The following is a 20,090-nucleotide window of genomic DNA, read 5'->3' on the forward strand; positions in this document are numbered from 1 at the left end:
TTTTAGTTTCCTTTTCTGACTTTACTTTCCAGTTGTTGTGGCATATTGCTCATTTTTATGACATTGTTGTCTTTAATTGTGAGTATATATAAACTCTAATCTAGGTACATGCTTTTGATTATTAAAGGAACCCCTCTTATGAATAATGTTGTTAACTGTCAAATTTATCTTTTTTTTCCAGAAAACATGGGTTCAAATGGGATAAAAGGATATGTGTTATGTACAGAAAGGAGAAGGAAAAAAAATTACCATTGAGCATGTTATCATGTGGGAAAGCTTGTCAAGCCTGGATCCTCAATGAGAAAATCAAATAAAGAACCTGAAGATTCAGTATAATATTATAAATTGATAATAAAAACATGCATTTGGATGTGAGGGAGGGAGAGTTGGCTCCTTAAGCTTGTGAAAGCAATTTCAAATTGCTTTCAAGTACATAGCAGTCCAACAAATAATGCTTTTAATATGAAAGCACCGATATTAGTAGATCATTTTAAAAATCTCTTTTTTTTTAAAAAGGTGACTAATACTGAATCTCCAACTAGAATTTTAGAATATTTTCTTTTTTCTTTTGTTTTCCTCCTAAGTTTTTATTCTTGCTAAGTAACAATGAGAGTGAGGGTGGGGAAAAAACTCTAGAGCTCTCCAAGCTTAAGATCATTTTAAAGCTCTCTCTTTTTCCGAGAAGGTGACTATCAATAATTCTCCTACTAAAATATTAGAATATATATTTTTTTACCTTTTAATGTCCTTCAAAGTTTTTATTTTGCTAAGAGTCCATTTGGCAGTGTTTTTAAAAAACACTTCTAACCTAAATGTGTTTTGGAAGAAAAACAAGGTGTTTGACAAAATTTAAAAAATACTTTTAAAAAGTTGAAAAATCACTTGTCATGCTTCTTAGAGAAACACTTGATATGTGATTCTCCAAAAAACACTTCCAGAGAAAATGCTTCTTCAAAAAGCACATAGAAGAGAAATACTGTCCAATACACTTTAAGTAATAGTGAGAGTGAGGGTAAAAAAGGGAAAATAATCTTCATTTAAAATGAGAATCCATAGTTGTTCTATTCTTCAGTAGGTTTGCCTATCTGGTAGTAAAAAGGATATAATTCAAGTTAGATTAGTGTCATGAGCCTAGAGTTCCAACGCAGCGGCACGACCCGTGCGGCAACTCCATTGGGCAAGAATCAAGGGGCTCAGCCTGCACGCCATGCATTCCAAAGGCTCTATGCTAATTGGTTTCGTCCTCCCATGGACTCATCAGAGGAACAATTCTAGCTCCTAACTAATTTGTGTAGGAGTGGCCAAACTCCTCTTCATTGTTAAGTCCTTGATTAGTGATAAGCTCCTCAAACTTAATCGGGTTGGCCTGCCTGAACTCTAAAGAAGCTTCCAACATCACTTACATGCCCTTTCCTTGAAGCAATTCCCATTCCATTATGCTTAAGCCAGCCAACATTTTAGTCTTGATCAGCACCTTCGCTATGGTCACAAACACAAGACAAACAATCCATGACACTCTCACCCACCCAATCTCTTGCACGCCCTTGTTCAAGGTGTCATATCTTTGCCAAATGATGCCCTTGAATGTTGTTGTTCCCCATAAGTCATTAATCACCAAAGGTTCGTTGCTAACACCCACCAGGCCAAAGGGATGTCCATTCACCTCGAACGCGACATCCACTCATCGTGTTAACCCAGTAACACCCTGGAAGTGTGTCCCACACACCAACTTCCACCTCTAGTAGGCGACGACACTTGTGCGCGCTACTAGAATAGGCAATCCGGAGGCACCCATATTCCCTCACAGGTCCTCATAAGTGCAACTTTAATACATGCCATAGTGCCCACCTTCACACTGTTGCAATGTTAAGCCTCATAGGCTACTTATATTGCCATCGAGAGAGGTAACTCATCGGCTGTAGATCGTCAAAAGGGAACACCACCATGCTCAACCTTTGGCCTTACTCTAATACCACTTGTCACGGGCTTAGAGTTCCAACGTAGCGACACGACCCGTGTGGCGACCCCATTGGGTAAGAATCAAGGGGCTCAGTCTGTACACCATGCATTCCAAAGGCTCTATGCTAATTGGTTTTGTCTTGCCATAGACTCATGAAGGAAACGATTTCAGCTCCCGGCTAGTTTGTGTAGGAGTGGCCAAGCTCCTCTTCATTGTTAAGTTCTTGACTAGCGACAAGCTCCCTAAACTTAACCCTAGAGAGATAGTTCACTCATAGACCGAGGGATAAGTAATTTGACTCATTCACATCCAGATCATGAATGTTTGGAATCCATATTATGCAAGGAGACATTGCTTTTGCTAATTCGAATTGAAGGGTGATATAAAATCGGTCTATTTCCGGCATCATATCCATAGTTAGCGCATTCATCATAGTTAGCAGCTCCAGCTCCGTATCAAGGTCACGATCAATATCATCACTAGCATCAATATCGTCACTATCATCAATATTGATATCATCAAAAAGAAAACCTTTAGGCTTGTTATCTAGGAACTTGTTCAGAAATGCCATAATGAAAGGAACATAGGAGTTTGTTGCTAGGTATTTGACCAAATAGGATCGTCCAGTTCCTATAGAACCTATCACTAAAATACCCCTAGAGGGGAATAGGGCCAAGCGGAGCGAAAAGGGTTTTCCATGAGATGGGAAATGAAAACTATTAGCCCCACACAAGGTTTGTGAATAAGTGATTGTCTAATAATGAGCAAGGAATATTCGTCTTTCTGCTAAACAGGATGTATTGAACTCATAATTCTTTAGATACTTTTTATGAATGTCAACTAAGTATTGTAAGTAAATTGCTCCCGGTTGTTCAATCATTTGATAACCAGAGTAATCGGGTTGGCCTTCTTGAACTCTAAAGAAGCTTCCAACATCACTTACACGTCCTTTCCCTGGAGCAATTCCCATTCCATTATGCTCAAACCAGCCAACATATTAGTCTTGATCAGCACCTTCGCTACGGTCACGGACACCAAACAAACGGTCCATGACATTAGGATGGGTTTGGGATATAATAGGAAGAGAAAAGCATAAAACTATAGGAAGGGGACAGGTTATATATCTGTGTTTTTCTTTTCCCAGTGAGGGTTATGGGTTTCCATCATATCTGAAGAAATGTAGGATTTAACTCAAGTCCATTAACCCTTCCTATCCTGATAGGAGTTAGGTTCCTGCAGAATAGGAGTATGGAAGAATGTGGAATTCTAGAATTTAGATTGGGAATATAACAACTTCATTTGTTAGAGGAACCTTATTACCTAGCGTTGGACAATGTTTTTTTTTCATAGTTAAGATAAAAAAGTATATAAATAAAGAGGAGATGTCAAAACAGCGCCCTCAAGCATACAAGAAGTATACAATGGAAGCCTAAAGGCTCACCCGAGAGGGAAAGGGAAAGAAAAAAAAAAAATCACCTACCCTCGCTTTAAAGCCTAACCAATCAATGAGGCTAACAAGAGAATTAGGGCTCATATCTATAGACACCCTAGACCAAGACCATAAATTAGATACAACTGTTCAAAAATATACATAATGCGGTCACCTTCCAAGACTTTTTGCGGACCTACCCACAAAGGACCCATGCCACCTAAGGAGAGTCTCCTTAACCGAGTAGGAGAGAACCCAAGTCACCCCAAAGAGAGAAAAAAAAGCAGTTGCCAAAGAATCCGCTTCTTTGCACAGTGAAGAAGAATATGATCAACAGGGGGGTTACCTTTGTAGTTAATGTCTTTACATGCTCATTTGTTTGACTTCATGCCTTCTATTTGACTTCTACCCTACCAAGTCCGATTGGGGGTTAACTTTTGTTATCATCTGCTTTCTTACTTCAAAATGTTGTGTCATGGGCTTCAGGTGACCTCCTTCCAGCCTCTTCCACTTTCAGGCAAATGGTAATACTAACGAAGAAGCCCACTGACGATCGGCTAACCCTTCTGGCTTTTTGAAATTTAAATTTGAGCAAATATTCATTTAAATGGTTGAGTTAACAACTCTTGGAATATCCATTTACTTGCTATCCAGGTGCATAGTCAGCCCAACCAGAAATTCCCATGTATGTTTAGCCACAGGTTCTGAGAAGCATCCAAAGCATGCTAAAAGGGTGGGTTTAGAAGCATACTCTTTTTCGGGTTCATTTTGTCTTTAATTTGAAACCAGTTTACATTGATTTGCTGGAATTGATAATGATTGTAACCTTTTGTTTTATATGATCTTATGGTTTTTGTTTTTTGTTCATTCTTGGATGATTTGCATTTCATGAGTTGGGCAAATTTGTTTGACAACTTATTCAAGAGGTTGTCTTAAAAAGTTTACTCTGTTTAAAACATAAAACTCTGGATTTTGTCCTCTTTCATTCTTTTTTATGATTGTCACGAGCAAGGAAATCGAGAGAACTGCTGGCCTGCTGGGTATATGGGTTCCACTGATGTGGTGAATTAAACAAAAAAACCTATATATTTGTTTACATAATATTAAAATTCTGTGTGCATATGCATTCGCATGTGTGCATCGCACAATGAAATCTACCCAAAAAAAGGGTGTGTATAATGCATGGGCTCATATTTTTATTTTTAATATTTTGAAACTAAAGAAACATTTTTGAGATGAGATGGTTGTTACTGCTATCTGAAATGTTAACCTGGGAAGGCATGGGGAAACATGCATAGGCCTGGCCCCTGAAATATGGTAACCTGCTTCCATCAGGTAAAAAGCAGGTGGTTTGGGGTAAGCCCAAGTTTTTGAAATTGGTAGGGAAACATGTCCAAGGGTTTTCAGTGTAAGAAAACAAACTGGACTTTCATATCCAGGACTTAATAGGACAATACAAGTTTCCATTTCTATGAAATTGAAAGTATTCTGATCTTTATTAAGTTCTTGTGGCAATTCATTTTTATTCTTCTTTTTGGGCATCTTGTACCATTGCTTTTAAAGGCATTCCTCTCGATATTGTTCAGCTCAATTGGGACTTTAAGGAAAAAGATAAAAAAAGAAAAAGGTGTATGGATAGCAAGGAGAGGTGCATTGATTGGGTCTCTATTGGATGGAGATGAGGTGACCCTCATGGAGTGATGAGATGCTTTATTTGTAATTATTCCCATCTGGTGGTATTCTGATGTAGACGTCTCCTTAGAATAGTGGAGTTCAATCATGTACTTCTTGATCAGTTTTTGTATTTTTGGGGAGGATTCCTCGAACTTATCTTGTAACTATTAGCATATTTAATACATATTTTGTTTCTGATATTCTAAACTAATGACAAGAGCAAGGGCTTTACAGATAGAGGGCTTCCATTAGTTGCTATTCTAGATTGGGAGCTTCCATTGCTGGCTAATCTGTTAACACAACCCTTCTTCCTGGTCACCGGGCATTCAGATTGGTAGCAAATAGAGAGCCTTATAAGAATGTGTAGGCAGCAGGGGTTAGGATTTTGAGTGGGAGCTACAAAGTGTTCTCATTTGATGACTGGATTAGCTTGCTTTCTGACAAGGAAGTTGAGCTGGCCTTGGTCCTGTTGTGTAGGAATTTGGAGGATACATTGCAGCGTCTTAACCAAGCACGATACCCATTTTTGTAGTCCAGCTAATGTAGGAATTTAGAGGATACATACCCATCAAGCTAGAAAATTGACCTAAAAGCTTAAATTTGATAATGGTGGACCAATAATGCATATATCTAATTGGTTTGATGTAGGTTAAAGCGGTTTCCATCCGAGAAGCTCTCTTTGGACTTGCCCATGGATTTACTAAATGGGAGAAATAAACAAATGATGAGGTGCAAACTCATCAACTCCGGAAAAGAAAGTTTTGAGACTAGATAAACATAAATTCCTCAAAAGTTTTTGATTCTCGTATATTCCTATGTTCTAGTTTAAATCATCTTGGCTATAGGTGTATGGAGCCCCAGTTTGGCCCAGTACAAACATTATTACAAACATACACAAATGAGATGGTGTTGGCTCCATCTAGTCTCAGGAGGCTGCACCACAAAGTCACAAACAAACCCTAGCTGAGGATCACAGATCTGCAAAACAGAAGATGAAAAACATCAGCAAAGCCGACTGATGCGAAGGAGGACGCGGCGCAGATCTGAAAATAGGAGAAGGGAGAAAGGAGGGAGAGGGAGGAGTGATCTGAAACCAACGGCATGAGTGCGAGTCGGAAAGACATGATTTAAACACCTTTCTTTCCGTCACACATATGCCATAAGCTTCACAAAACTCCACCCTTTACCATTTTTCCCAATAGCACCTTTATTCTGCACCTCTCTCTTTATATAGTGTAAACTTCAACCCTAACTATCTTCTCCACCGTTGGATCAAACCATCATCTCCCTTGCCCACTAGCCGATCACAACATGCCACATCTATAAGAAGGTGGTGTTTATGGATAAAAAATATTTGATACACAGAATCCTATGTTGGGTCAATAAGATGGCAAACCAATCAGAAATAGGGAGAATTAGCCATAGGGTGGGTTGGATATAATAATTAGTAAGAGTAGCTCACTCGTTTAGGTTAATTTTATCCTTAAATATGTTTTCTATATTATTTATAAATAAATTTGAGATTGTTAATTATATGTGGCTCATACACGATGATAAGTATAGATAATCAATCGTATATTTCTCAATCTGAAAAAATTATTATTCACTTTTGAACAATCAAGTGATTGTATAAAATTTTGCTATTTTTTTTTTAAAGAACCTTATAAAAAAAATAATTTTCAATATCTCATAAATAAAAACCATATCTTAATGTTATTATATTGTTTTAGATATGAAATATACAATTAAAAACTTTGTTACCATAATAGAATGAATAATTATTTTTTATGAGCACTCATCAATTGAATAATATATAAATATTCAATTGACTAACACACAACTATTAAATGAAATAACTTACAATTATTCATTGGGTAATACAACACATGAAAAAACTAAACAAAAATAAATTAAATTATTTTGTAATATATTATAATGATAGTGTATTTGTATTGTAAATATAATGTATTTATTTTGTACCTATATTTCATTACAAAAGTAATAATTTTAAAAATGTTTATTCATACCCTATTGGTATTAACACATCGTACCAATATATTAATAACATTCATCAAGTGCATTGAAATTATTTAATAATTTATATATATATAAACTACGAGTCTTGTGAATTCAAATTAGTATTTCATTTGGTTTTAGAAATGATTTATAATATAAGTATATTATGAAATATGGTATGATCATACAAAATTATCATTTTTATAAAAAAATTAAAAATTTTCCTAATTAAGTTTTATTGTAATGTAAGTGTATTTATATTATAATTATAACATATTTTTATTATACCTGTATTTTATAATAAAAGTAATAATCTTGGAGATTACTTTTTATATCTCATTAATATTCAACATATTAAATATATTAACATCATTCACTCAATGTATTGAGAAAAAAAAATTATATATGAAAATGAAGAAGAAAAAAAACACTATGCAAGGGAAAAAAAATCATATAAATTTTTAAAATTTATTTTATTATAAAAATAAAAAATGATTAAAAATTCTCCATCATTTTCTTATTATTTTTAGATAATTTAAATGAAAAATTAAAAATTTTATCTTCCTTGAATTTAATACAAAAACATAATTTATCAATTTAAAATTAATACATACATATCTATATATATATATATATATATATATATCATCATTTTTATTACATAATTACAAAACTTATTTTTTCTTAATAAAATTAAAAATTAGAATAAAAATAAAGAATGTAAAAAAAAATGATATTTTGAAAATATTTTTTAGAAGTATTTTTTGTTTTAAATAGTAAATTTATATAACAAATTATATTGTCAAGGGTTAAACCAAAATTTTTGATTTAAAATTTCATTGTCAGTGATTACAATAAATGTAAGGGCCACACACCATAAATGTCTTAACAAATCAAGTGAAATGCTTTAAATGCATTGAATTTTAAAAGTTTTAGTTGAATGACAGTTTTGGTATTTAAGTTTATTATTGTCCTCCCGAATAATTATCATAAGAGACCACCATTTCTAGTAATTATTCCATCCAACCCACCATTTTTGGTAATTCTCCCTTAGAAATATTGTTCTACTTTAAGTGATTGACTCATCCAGCAAACCCAATGGATCTTTTAAATGAGTCCTTATAAACATTGATAACCAAATGGTTCATGATTAAAACCTGTCAAATGATTAAATATAGTTCAAAGTAAATAAGTGGCTAGGAAGGAACAAAATTTGACGTCTTGGAGAAAGCTTGAAACTTCGGAGATTCAAGGGATACAAACATAATACTCCTCGAAAAAGTTACTACATGTACCAATTAAGGTTTGTCATCTATGATTAGGTGGATAGAGAATAACATTGGGTAAGTATTGACTAGTCAACCTTATTAATCTAATGATGTCATTATGAATATTTTTGGTTTATCATTGACAAATTAAGGTCATGCATACAATTGTTGAGAAGAGACTTATTTTACGTTGATGATGGGATATGCCAATACTCTGGTAGACATTCATCATAATTATTTAAATATTATTATTTTGATTATTGATGTAAGTATGACCATATCTCATGAAGCGAATGTATATCTTATCAATCAAATTCATCATTCATTATTTTGGATGACCTTTTTTTTTTGTTTGGCACTCGAGTTCTAAGTACTCTCATAACATTTATGATCATCACAAAACACCATTCATCTATATTCGACTTACAACAATACCTACAAAATTAACTTGATTCTTGGCCAATAATTTTTTATTTCAAATTGGGTTAGACTCTTACATGTAGCATTCATTTGGAACCTTAATTTTGATTTATTTGCACTTTTTTTAAATGACTTTTTAACCATTTCCAATGAACGCGGTTCAATATGATAAAAAGGTCACACTTAGCATGCACTAAAACATGATGCTATAATCATAATCTCATTTACTAAACCTTTTAATTGTCTACTAAAATATATCAATTTTATCATATAAGAAACAATGCGAAGAAAAGGAAAAAAAGAGAAAAAAAATATAAAAAAAAGAAAAGGAAAAAAAATATAAATGGTATTTAATATTTTACTTAGACGGGATATCCAAAAAAGATTTGAAAAAGCTGGGTTAATTTTTGAATTTGGAATTATTTTATTTTGTTTTAATTTTTGTTTTTTTAGCCAAATATTCTGGGAGAAAAGAAATTAGTATGCAGAGGACTACGACGTCAACTCTCCTCCCGCCCTGTTTGGAAACTAGACTTTGGTAAACCCTATCCGGATAAGGATATGCAAACCCTAGTTTACTAGTGTTTGGATGCACGTAAAGGTAATAATTGTTACCATTCGCGAGCACCCGAGCAAAACCCCACTTTTACACCAAGGCCAATCTCAATTGGATCTCCCCCACCCTGTTCGTCTATCAACTGCACGCTTTCTCACCTGCTCCTGCTTCTGCGCTCAACTCGCTGTCACAATGTATGCTTGTCTCTCTATAATCCTTTTTTCTATCCACCATTCCATTATGCATATGTAGTCAATTTGTTTTTGAGGAAAATCGGTGATTGGTTGCATTAGTCAATGAGGACTTCAGTGTTGCAGAGTTTATTTTGCTGTTTTTGTACTGGGCTATTCTGGGTATTTGGTATTTTTTCGCATTTTGATTCTTTTTCTTTTAGCTCTTAATGTTGTGATCTGGTGTAAATTTGTAGTTCTTTTAGTTGGTCTTTTGTTTGGTTGCCGAGAAAAGGGAAAAAATTTGGATTTTGAATTCTGGGTATTTCGTATGATGGGTGCCGAGAAAACTTGAGGTTGAGTCAACTGGGTCTGGTGGAAGTATTTGGCTCAGGTGAGTTGAGTTGGGTTTTCTGTTTGTGGAAAGAGATGACAAGAGTTGTAGGGCATATTTTATGGTAGCACTTAACTGTCAAGTTACCCATGGGAAATGGGCATCTGATTGCATATTAAAGTTTGTTCGATTGGTTTTCATAAAGCTCCTGTTTGAGAAACCAAAACCCTAGGAAGCTGATTCCACCTCTGGTTGTGATCATCATTGTACTGTTCATGAGAAATTTTAACTCTAGCAAGGTTTTATTCTGTAATCTGTATCATACTTGGTTCATGCTGGCAAGAACAGCTGATTTAAATTATGCTAGCGAATGCCAACTCCTAAAAGGGCAATGGTAATTAGTTTCATTGCTCACTCTGCTTCATCCTCAATAGATTACTGCAGTTTTAAGGGTCATTGGTTACATTCCTCATTGTTGACTCTTAACTCATTTGGTGTTTTGTTTTCCTGTTTTATCATATTTTATCTCATTCATTTTTTTCCCATAGATAGGGAAATCGATGTAAAAGACGTGTATACATATATGAAACACCTAAATATTGCAAGAATGAGGTTTAAAATAATATAAAAGTAATTTCATCAAAGTCGCATGTGGTAAAAGAGGCAAATATATAACCTGTTTTAGTATATGCATCAAAACACTTCAATCTTGAGGAGATCGGCTTAATAGGATATGATATTTTAATATTTGAATTAATCATGAAATCTAAATAATAAGTCTATTAATAAATACTATTATTCCAAATGCTCCAAGTTTCAACAGTCCCAAGACCAAAATACTATGAACATCAAAAAGAAACTATAGGTATGCACAGTTGCAACTACATATTTGTATGACCATATATATATTGGTCAACAGGGGGAAGATCAACTATTATTAAAAACATTCTATCAACTCTTCTAATATTCTTCATGCCCTGATTTTTCATTCAAGAGAGATTTTCCACTAGAAGATCACCCAAAAGGGAAGAAGATTCATTTGGTGAGTTGGTTGACAGTGTGCTCGAATAAAAAGGTTGGAAGGCTAGGCATTATAAAGCTTGCTACTTTAAATAGAGCCTTGTGCAGTAAGCAGTTTTGGAGATTTGTTAATGAGAAAGACAGGCTTTTGAGGAAGGTCATCAAAGGAAGGTTTGGAGAGTAGAAGGGGGTTGGGTTGCTCAAGAGGTATGGGGGTGGAATTAAATGCGGTGGGAGGAGACCAATCTTCAAACCACCATTTTTGTTGGAAATAGTAAGAGGACAAAGTTTTAGTTGGATAGGTGGGTCAGAAAAAGTTCCTTGGAAAAAGCATTTCTTCTTTCTATAGTCTTGCTTCAGCCAAATTTGCAAGAGTGGAGGATCTTTGCCTGATTGAGAGGGGTCAGAGTCACTGGAATCTTTAGTTTAAAAAGCGTTTTTAGGAATAGGGCCTGGAGGCCGTTGATAGGCTTATGAAGAGTACCATTTTTGTAAATTTGATTGAGAAAAGGGAACATACCTTCTTGTTAAGCTAGGCGGAGAAGAGATATTCCAAGTGAATTCTTATACGTCTTGTGTACTTTGGTGTGCCACTTTGACATTTTATTAATATTATTTGCATTTACCTATCAAAAAAAAAAGAAAAAAAAGAGATTCCAAGTGAATTCTTTCTACAATTTGATGTGCTTTGGAGATCATTCTCTTTTTCTTTGAAAGAGGAGGTGTGGGGTTCATGTGCCCCTTTAAGAGCTTGTTTCTTTGCTTGGGAAGTAGGGTGGAAGAAAATTTTAACAATAGACCAAATAATGACAAGGGGACTTTTGTGAATAGATGTAGTCTTTGTAGAGCTAATTTAGAATTGACAAACCATATGTTAATGGGTGTCTTGATTAAAAGTGATACAATAATCCTTGATTGGGGAAAATTAACTCCATGTTTTCAAAACATGAAATATGACCTCTTTTGGGCAAAAATGCCTATCACTTTTTTTTTTTAATACCTATCTTATGTTAAAAAGAGCCCGGGGGGGGGGGGGGGGGGGTGGGGGGGTTATGTTTACAACTCTAGTTATATTTAGAATTTCCAAAAGCAAGGTTATTTTTCCAAATTAAGAATTATTTTATTCTTTTGGTGCAGATATTCCTATCTTAATTCACTATAAAAAAGTTCAATTGTCGTGGGGCATATTATTATTATTATTTTTGGGAATAAAAGAGTTTTTCCAGAATCAATTAAAATCTCTTATTGAGTTCGAAGGCTTGGGAGTTGGGGCATGAATAAAAGGTCAAGGGAGGTGTGTAGAGGCTTTTTGTGGTGCATTCGGAAAGAGCTAATAGTTGGATTTTCAATGAGGTGGAGGTATCTGACTAGAAATTTAAAGAGGCTTTTATTAAATCCCTTTGGGAGTGGTCTAAAGTCCTGTTGGGAATGGTTTTGCTTGACTTCATTGATGGCCTAAGTCGAAGATAGTTGGTTTTTGTACAGTTTCCTATGTTCATTCTCATCCATTGTAAATTTCGAGTGTACATGGGATGTGCCCCTCTTTTTGCCAGGCACTGGTTAATTTGTTTCTATAAAAAAAAAAAGGCCTTCCAAGTTCATCATTATTCTCTCACACCCACCAAAAATGGGGACGAAGCCTCAAACAAGAAACCTGATTTTAACTTAAAAACAAGAAGAAAGTGTAAGTATGAACTAACTCAATTTCTCAGTGCTTTGAAGAAAATTAATATATGTGTCATTATTTATAAAAAAAAAAAAAAGGCATCAGAGAGAGAGTTTTTTATAGCAGAGGCAAACTAAAATGGAAATTAATACATTTCTATACTTTTTCTGCCTCCAGAATGAGGAGGATGAAGTGTCTAGAGTCTGTTCTTTTCTGTTTTCAAATCTATATATGAATGAGTTGTTTTCTGGTGACTTTAATTGTGCATATATTCTGTCTTTGCAACTTGTTTTAATTGAGTAGTAATGTTATGTTAATCATGTTTCCAGCCTTATCCTCTATAATATGGTCAATTTTTCCATTAAAAATATTGAACTGTTACTTGGGTCCTTTGGTTGATTGCATGATTATATGTGGCAGCTGCACAATGTTTGAAGCTTGTTTGTTTCTTAAGCAATGTGGAGCTTATTTTTGGTTTTGATCAACCATTATTGCAGGTCCTAACTCAGAAAGGGGTGGAAATAATTAGAATAAACTGTTTACATCTTCTGAAACTAACCAGGAAGAGGCTACACGGAGAAAATAAATTGTGTGGAGATTGATCTAATGAATGGAAGTGTGATAATTTCTGAACAGAAATCCTGAAACGTCTTGGAGAAACTAAACTGATTCAGTTGAGAATCCTGCCCCAGAAACTGATTCATATCTACAGTCTTCAGTCAGTATTTGCTTAGAGATGGATTTGGAAGTGGCACCCTGTGATGCAAGCTCTAGTCTCTGTGCCCAAAAGAAGAGAAAGAAGCACAAGCAAAGGCACAATTCCATGGAAAATAATCATACAGATCATGGTCATCGGGAGGGTACTTCTTCAATGGAGAATAGACCCCTTGGTAGTGATTCACCTCAAGAGCCTCCAGATAATAGCAGTGCAAAGCTGGATCTGGAAGCCCAACTTGATTCAGATGTGAAAAGGTTGGAGAAAAACAAAGGCAGAAACAAGCATGAGAAGAGACGTTATTCTCTGAAAGATAAGGCTTTAGGCTATGGTGCTTCAGAAGAGGGTACATCTTTAAAGAACCTATCAATGGAACAAAAGTCTGCAGTTAACACACGCTTAAATTTGGAAAAGACTGAACCTAGTGCAGAAGTGGGTTCATCTCATAAAAAGACTAATAAGGGAAAAAGGTGGAAGAAGAGGCATAATGACTTCAAAATTAATGGTACAGATCATGATCTTCGTGAGGGTGGTCATGTGCCTAGCACAGATTTAACAATTATCAACCATTCTGAAAAAGCGGATGTGAGTTTTATTTCATATCCTAGTTCAATAAAGAACCATGATGACAAAGCTGATGATGATGCTGCTTTGCTTGAAATGAAAAATGATGTTAATATCAATAAGAGGAAGACAAAAATCAAAACCTATGGCAGGAGAAAGACAAGGTTCTCCAATTCCTCAGAAAGTAATTTGGAATCTATGAAGGAAGATGGTATGAGCTCCTCAACGCAGGTTGTACAAAGTAATTCAACTGGGGTGTATTCTTTTAAACATTCACTTAATGACCCTGGATCTGTCCTTTCAGGGAATAAGTTGGCAAGGCTCCGGGTGGAAGATGGTACCTCAGTACATCCTCTGAAAGATATTGCAATGGAGGCAGCCTTTGTTAACTGTTCAGATAGTAAACCTACATCTGAGAAAAGGAAGAAGAACATGGTGAGCAATTTAAAAGATGCTACTGATGAAACTAGTTTTGTAAAGATGCCAGTTATCCCTGCTGGGAACTCTGAACCTGTAAATGGGGTTAAGCTAGATAAGATGAAGGGTGCATTGCAGGATGAGGCTGAGAACGTGGAGGAAGAAACTGAGGTGAAAGAAATAATTCCTTCTTCATCACATTTAGGTGCTATAAAAGATGATGTCAAAATAGTTAACAAAGAGGAGAATCCTCCACATACATCACAATCTCTTCCAGAAAGAGCTGTTAGTTGCCATTCCAGAAAGAAGCTCCTTATACTTGATGTGAATGGATTACTTGCTGATATTGTTCCATATTTTGTTGAAGGATATAAACCGGACATAGTAGTTTCACGGAAATCAGGTCAAAATTGTCACTTAAGGCTTGATCTTTTGTTGAAATGTGTAAACATTTTATTAATTATTATTTTCTTTCCACAGCTTAGTTCTAACCTGATTCTGATTCTTTCCTTTTTCAGTTTTTAAGAGACCCTTCTGTGATGATTTTCTGCAGTTTTGCTTCGAAAGATTTGATGTTGGTGTTTGGTCATCAAGAACCAAGTACTCTTCAACTTTTGACTAATCTTTCTTTCTCCTTTTCTTGTTTCTCCACATTTGGAATTGCTCCTTCTGGAAGAACCATTGTTTTTTGGAAGTTCTAATGTGTCTTGGATAGAAAAATGTATCAGCTGTATGTTTGTGGATTAGAAAATGTATTACAGTGTGTTCAACATTGTGCGTTGAGTGTTTTGCCTGCTATTTTGCGTGCAGGAAAAATGTGGATATGGTGCTTGAATTTCTTATGGCAGATGCCAGACACAAATTGCTTTTTTGTTGGGTAAGCCATTCTAAGATCTTGTATCAGTTTGGACTTTCCAGTCTTGTTCCCTATGAAATCTCTTTTCAACTTGCATCGGACATCGTGCTATGTTTACTGCTCCATAATCTTGAAGTTTTTGCTTAACTGGCTGCATAAGTCTGTCAAAGTGCTACTTTTAGTTCTTAGATCAGCCACATGGTGTTTCTTCATTTCAATGTCATCGACCCAGAACTAAACTAAATGAAGATGGCATATTTCGCATTTCAACCTTTGCAACAAAGAATTAATAATATAACCATAGACTACAACCAAATCTCATATGCATGGATGATGCTTTGATTTGTAATCACGAGTTGCACCAACCAAGTTTATAATAGCTAAACTCATTGTTTGATGCTGTGTTTTATTGATTTTTGAAACTTGAAAACCATTTTGAGTTTTTGTTAACTATTCAATGTCTTTTCCCCAAGTGAAAGCCTAGCTATGGACTGCACTCAATTTGAGATTTCTCTTTGGTTAAGTTTCCATAAGCTACAATTTCAAGGCATAAACTAAAATAATAAATATTTTGAAAATGTACTTTGAACTACAACTTATGCAAATTAGCATGAACCTTACACCTTACCGGTTAAGATATGAAAATATTTTCATCTTTAAGCCTATTATATTATTGGTTAAAAGGTAGTAAGGTTAAAATTTGATAGATCGGAAATAAAATGACTACATAGAAACATTAACACATGTCTAAAACATTCTTAGAAGCTTGAAACTTAAAGTGGAATTATTGTTTCAATGAATGCTGGAAAGTGTTATCCCAAATGAACTTATTATCTGAATGATTTCAATATTGACCTTGAGGATGAACTTATCAAAAAAAAATATTGACCTTGAGGATGATGATGGTAATAAAAAAAATGGAAATTTCTCCTTGAACAGTTATTTTTCTTTTTTTTGATTTTTTTTTAAATATGAAACGTAATACACACATACACACACACACACACACACAAAAGGTTGTCTATTAGTGATGTTCTGTAGTGCTGCAAAGTGAAGCCAGTTGATTTCTACATTATAAAGAAGTGTCAATGGTCCATGCAAGTGTATAGTTACAGTTATGTTGTTATGCTTGCATAAACATTAGTTCTTTTTTGGTATATTAAGTGGGTCTTATAGGAATTTGGAACTCTTAGTTTAATCATATTTATTAGCAGCTCAACTGAAATTGGAACTTAGAACATCATTTTCAAAGTTTAGCTAGTTTATGTTCTGGATTTTATTTTATATTAAGAAAAATGGTAGTTTTACAAAAGAAATGGCTCACATATGGGGGATGCTACTAAGCAGGAGGTATACCAGGAGCACCAAGTCTGATGATACTTTCCCTCTTTTACAAAGTTTGGAAGTTCTCTCTTAGAAGCTCCGTAATTGATTCCCTTTTGTTTTCTCCATGTGTTCAAACATGTGAAAGGGACCTATTTTATTCATGTTTGAGGGGAATTTGCCATTGAAGGTGACTTTTCTCAGTTTATGCTTTCTTATTTCACAGATCCATGGTCCATATAAGTATACTTACAGTCGCACATCACCATAGTTCCCTTTTAATTACACTATATTGGTTAGGACAGAAATTGAAACTTTCGTGTAAGAGTATTTTTGTGAATTCTATGCAGAATCTATGCATTAAAATGTTGCTTTGTAAAGTTGAATCATCAAAATTCTAGTGCTCAGTAATAACATATCTATGATATGTTGAATGTTTGTATTTGACTCCACTACCTGAGTATTTTTCGTGAAATTGGTTACATAGAGTAATAAAGTAATAACATACTTTATTGTTATAATATATGTGTGGGCTACACAATATGGAGAAATTAGAGACAATACATATTATGTTTTATAAGTTGACAAGCTCATAAATAATCTTAGTATATTATTTTCAGTTTGGAGTATCCATGGTATGTGTTACCATTTGGGTGACACTTTGGGAATTCATAAGAATATATACCCATTTTTTCAGAAATTCTGTGTGAAGGCCACCTTGAATGTGTTAAGTTTTCAAAGAGGGTTTTATGTGGTCCTCAAACTCAATTGAATATCCTTAGGATTCGATACTTATCAATACATGCTTTCCTGTAAGCAACAACTCGGGTTTTATAATCTCATGTTTGTAATATGTTATTTCATTATCATTTCCGTTTTGATGAGAATTGCTTTTATCTCCTCTGAGTGGATGTTAGTTTGAAAGAACCTTTCACTCCATCCATAAGTTCTAGAATTTGAAAAAAAAAAGAAAAATATAGACCATTTTGTCATTGTTGACACAATAAAAGTCTTGCCTGTCCTGAGGAAGGTTGGCTGCAGTTGATCACCACATTCATATCTATTTTGATTCTTGTTCTTGGGAAATGCTTCTTTCTTAACTATGTTTTATTGTTTTTTCTGCTTAAATCTGAATTTTTAACTATTCTGCTTCTGGCCATAAAACCATTCAACAAATCATCAAATTTGTAGCAAATTCAAAGCTGAAATGAGGTTATTTTTGGTTTGCTATTTAAATTTTATTTCTGTACCTGTAATGCTGAAAGCTTCAGCCACTTGAACTTTTCACAATAACTGTATCTAAGCCATGCCAGCATTGCTGAATTAATGACTCTATTAGCCAAGCCACTTCCTTTTCTTTGATATGTATTAGCAACTTCATGCTTTCAGATATGGTTTTAAATGTGTGAATGACCATTGAATCTTATGATGATTTATTCAGGATCAATCCCAGTGTACCAATACGGGATTTACTACTCATGAGAATCCGCAGAAGCCCCTGCTTTTAAAAGAACTTAGAAAACTATGGGAAAAGCATGAGCCAAATCTTCGATGGGAAAAGGGAGAGTATAATGAATCAAATACATTGTTGTTAGATGATTCACCATGCAAGGCATTGCTGAATCCTGTGAGTTTGTCATCCCTGCCCACCTTTTTTATCCATCATTTTGGAGTTCTCAATTAGATTTATCATTTTCATGGCTTATTTTACACTTTGAATCTTACCTTAATCTAATAATCTGGGTTAACTTGTCATTTGATCAGGCATACACAGCAATCTTTCCCTATTCCTATGAGTACAAGGATGTTAAAGATAATATGTTAGGTGAGGCACCCCAACTTGATACAGAGTTTTCAGTTTTGAGAAATGTAAGGTGCACAACAGATGGATTGATATGTGAAATTCATATATGGATTTGGGATTCATGGCTGACCCCACCAAAAAAGTGACCTTTGTGACTTCTCTTAGTCTTGCTATTACTACCTACCGTCTCATTCAAATGATTCCTGGTTTTTCTTAGAATATCCCAATTGTTTCAAATAGATCCTAAATATCAATCTATGCTTTCCCTAGTCCTTCCTTAAAGCTAAAAATTCATTCTTGAAATCCAACTTTTTTTGTTTTCTTGCTAGTTTTTGTCATTAATTTCTATTTTAATTCATTCTGTGAAGCCATGCCAAATCCTGGATTTGTTTCTGTGGTTATAACTGGGTATAGGCTGTCCACAGGTCGTGGTTGCCCCTCTTTGCTGTACAAGTTTTCCATCTAGTCTATCTATTTCCATCCTAATGTCATCTCTTAGTGTACCTTAGATTTCTTATTCTGTTTAGCTTTTTTGTGTATCTTCTATGCCTTCTGTGGAATGATAACCAATGAGTTTTCAAATTTGTGGTTTACACTAGCAACCGGAGGCAAGCTTCGGGTTTACCTTGAAGGGTTAGCCATGGCTGATAATGTTCAGAAGTATGTCAAACAAAATCCATTTGGTCAACGGGCTATCACAAAATCGAGTGCAACCTGGACTTACTATAGTAAGGTTGTTAGCAAATACTCATACACACAAGAGGAAGATGGCAGGAATTCTCATGCTTGTCGGCAGTGATGAGGTTCGTTGAATGACCTGATAAATGTATTCCCAATTTGGGTCTTTTCTCAAATGGAAAGCTTCAATGGAAATGCTAGTAGGTGTTCTCACAACTGTTGAAAGATCCCAGAATGATTCTGATGGAGATTCATATACAGTTGTTCTGATAATCAGAGTAGCTCTGCTTCAATCTGAGAGTCGTATGTGTGCTGCAGCAGGTGCTACAGTTTTTGACTTTGAACTTGAGATGAACAGACCCCTTTTTTGTACCAATGGATTATTCATTTTCTTGCTTCCATATGACATGATAATTTTAAGATGTGTGTTGCTCATTCCTAAATTAAGAATTATTTTTAGTTTGTTTCATGGTATGTGTACCAGATAATAGGACTGAGTCATGATTTGCTAAGTCGACAGCTCTTCTTGTGATATGTAGAATCTATGGGTACGCCCAGAAAAAGAGAGGCAAAGAAAGGAAAAAGAAAGAAAAAAAATGAAAAAAGGGTTTCAGCCCATATCTGATCTCCAAGCAGGTCTTCAATTATATGATATCTCTCAGGATTGTCTTTGTTTCTTAACAGCCTATGCTTTTAGTCACAAGGGTTTTGTACATGTCTTCTCTTTCATGGCTCTTTCATTTATAATCTGTACTGTTCTTGTTAATTGAAATGCTAATACTGGTTAGAATTTCATTCTGCAAATTGCTTCTGGTATTATACATTCCCCAACAAAATGTTAAATTCCACAGGCGTGATTAGTTTTCTTTTGCCATCCAGCTTCATTCAGTGGGAATTCTTTGCTAAGCTTCTTGAGGGTAAATTAACAGAATTAACAAAGAATATGCAGTTGTTTTCTTTTCTGTAGTGTCTGTATGCTTTTGTGTGTGGTCGGGCGGGCAGGTTCCAAAATTGCTTTAATGAATAAATGCCAGTTCTGTGCTCCAAACCACAATCCAGTTGGGTACATGGCAGAGGCCGGAGGAGGCCAAAGATGCAATAATGGTAGCTAGACAAAGTAGCTAAACAGATTTTGGCTAATAAAAATTGAGACTTTTTGATGCCCATCCTCTTCACTGTCGCCATCCATCTTCATCAAGCAGGTTGGTTGCTGACCACTG

General features: G+C 34.9%; 1 protein-coding gene and 1 non-coding gene across 5 annotated transcripts; one reads left to right on the plus strand and one right to left on the minus strand.

Moving 5' to 3' along the window:
* Positions 1-6,137: 6,137 nt before the first annotated feature.
* On the minus strand, positions 6,138-6,246 carry MIR3634 (microRNA MIR3634). The gene has a single exon (NR_127886.1). It is a non-coding gene; the product is annotated as a microRNA MIR3634 (primary transcript).
* Positions 6,247-9,388: 3,142 nt separating this feature from the next.
* LOC100263840 (uncharacterized) lies at positions 9,389-19,339 on the plus strand. 4 transcript variants are annotated; one of them, XM_010665149.3, is made up of 8 exons: positions 9,389-9,517; positions 13,011-14,227; positions 14,348-14,612; positions 14,728-14,809; positions 15,020-15,086; positions 17,830-18,015; positions 18,153-18,213; positions 18,792-19,339. In XM_010665149.3, the coding sequence occupies exons 2-8, from the start codon at positions 13,250-13,252 to the stop codon at positions 18,989-18,991; spliced, it is 1,839 nt and encodes a 612-aa protein (XP_010663451.1). In that variant the 5' UTR covers positions 9,389-9,517; positions 13,011-13,249; the 3' UTR covers positions 18,992-19,339. The 4 variants fall into 4 exon arrangements, with proteins under 4 accessions (XP_010663451.1, XP_002265588.1, XP_019082027.1 ...); XM_010665148.3 differs by having other exon boundaries at positions 9,409-9,517; positions 13,011-14,003; positions 14,097-14,612; XM_002265552.4 differs by having other exon boundaries at positions 13,011-14,612.
* Positions 19,340-20,090: the final 751 nt, after the last annotated feature.

The sequence above is a fragment of the Vitis vinifera genome, chromosome 17 (assembly GCF_030704535.1).
Source record: "Vitis vinifera cultivar Pinot Noir 40024 chromosome 17, ASM3070453v1".
In the NCBI taxonomy this organism is placed as follows: Eukaryota; Viridiplantae; Streptophyta; class Magnoliopsida; order Vitales; family Vitaceae; genus Vitis; species Vitis vinifera.

Excerpts from the sequence above, each read along its gene's own strand:
- LOC100263840 (XM_002265552.4), top strand. The coding sequence starts at position 13,250 with ATGGATTTGGAAGTGGCACCCTGTGATGCAAGCTCTAGTCTCTGTGCC. Across the intron at positions 14,613-14,727 it reads AGTAGTTTCACGGAAATCAG|TTTTTAAGAGACCCTTCTGT; the intron begins GTCAAAATTGTC and ends TTCCTTTTTCAG. Across the intron at positions 14,810-15,019 it reads GTTTGGTCATCAAGAACCAA|GAAAAATGTGGATATGGTGC; the intron begins GTACTCTTCAAC and ends TTTTGCGTGCAG.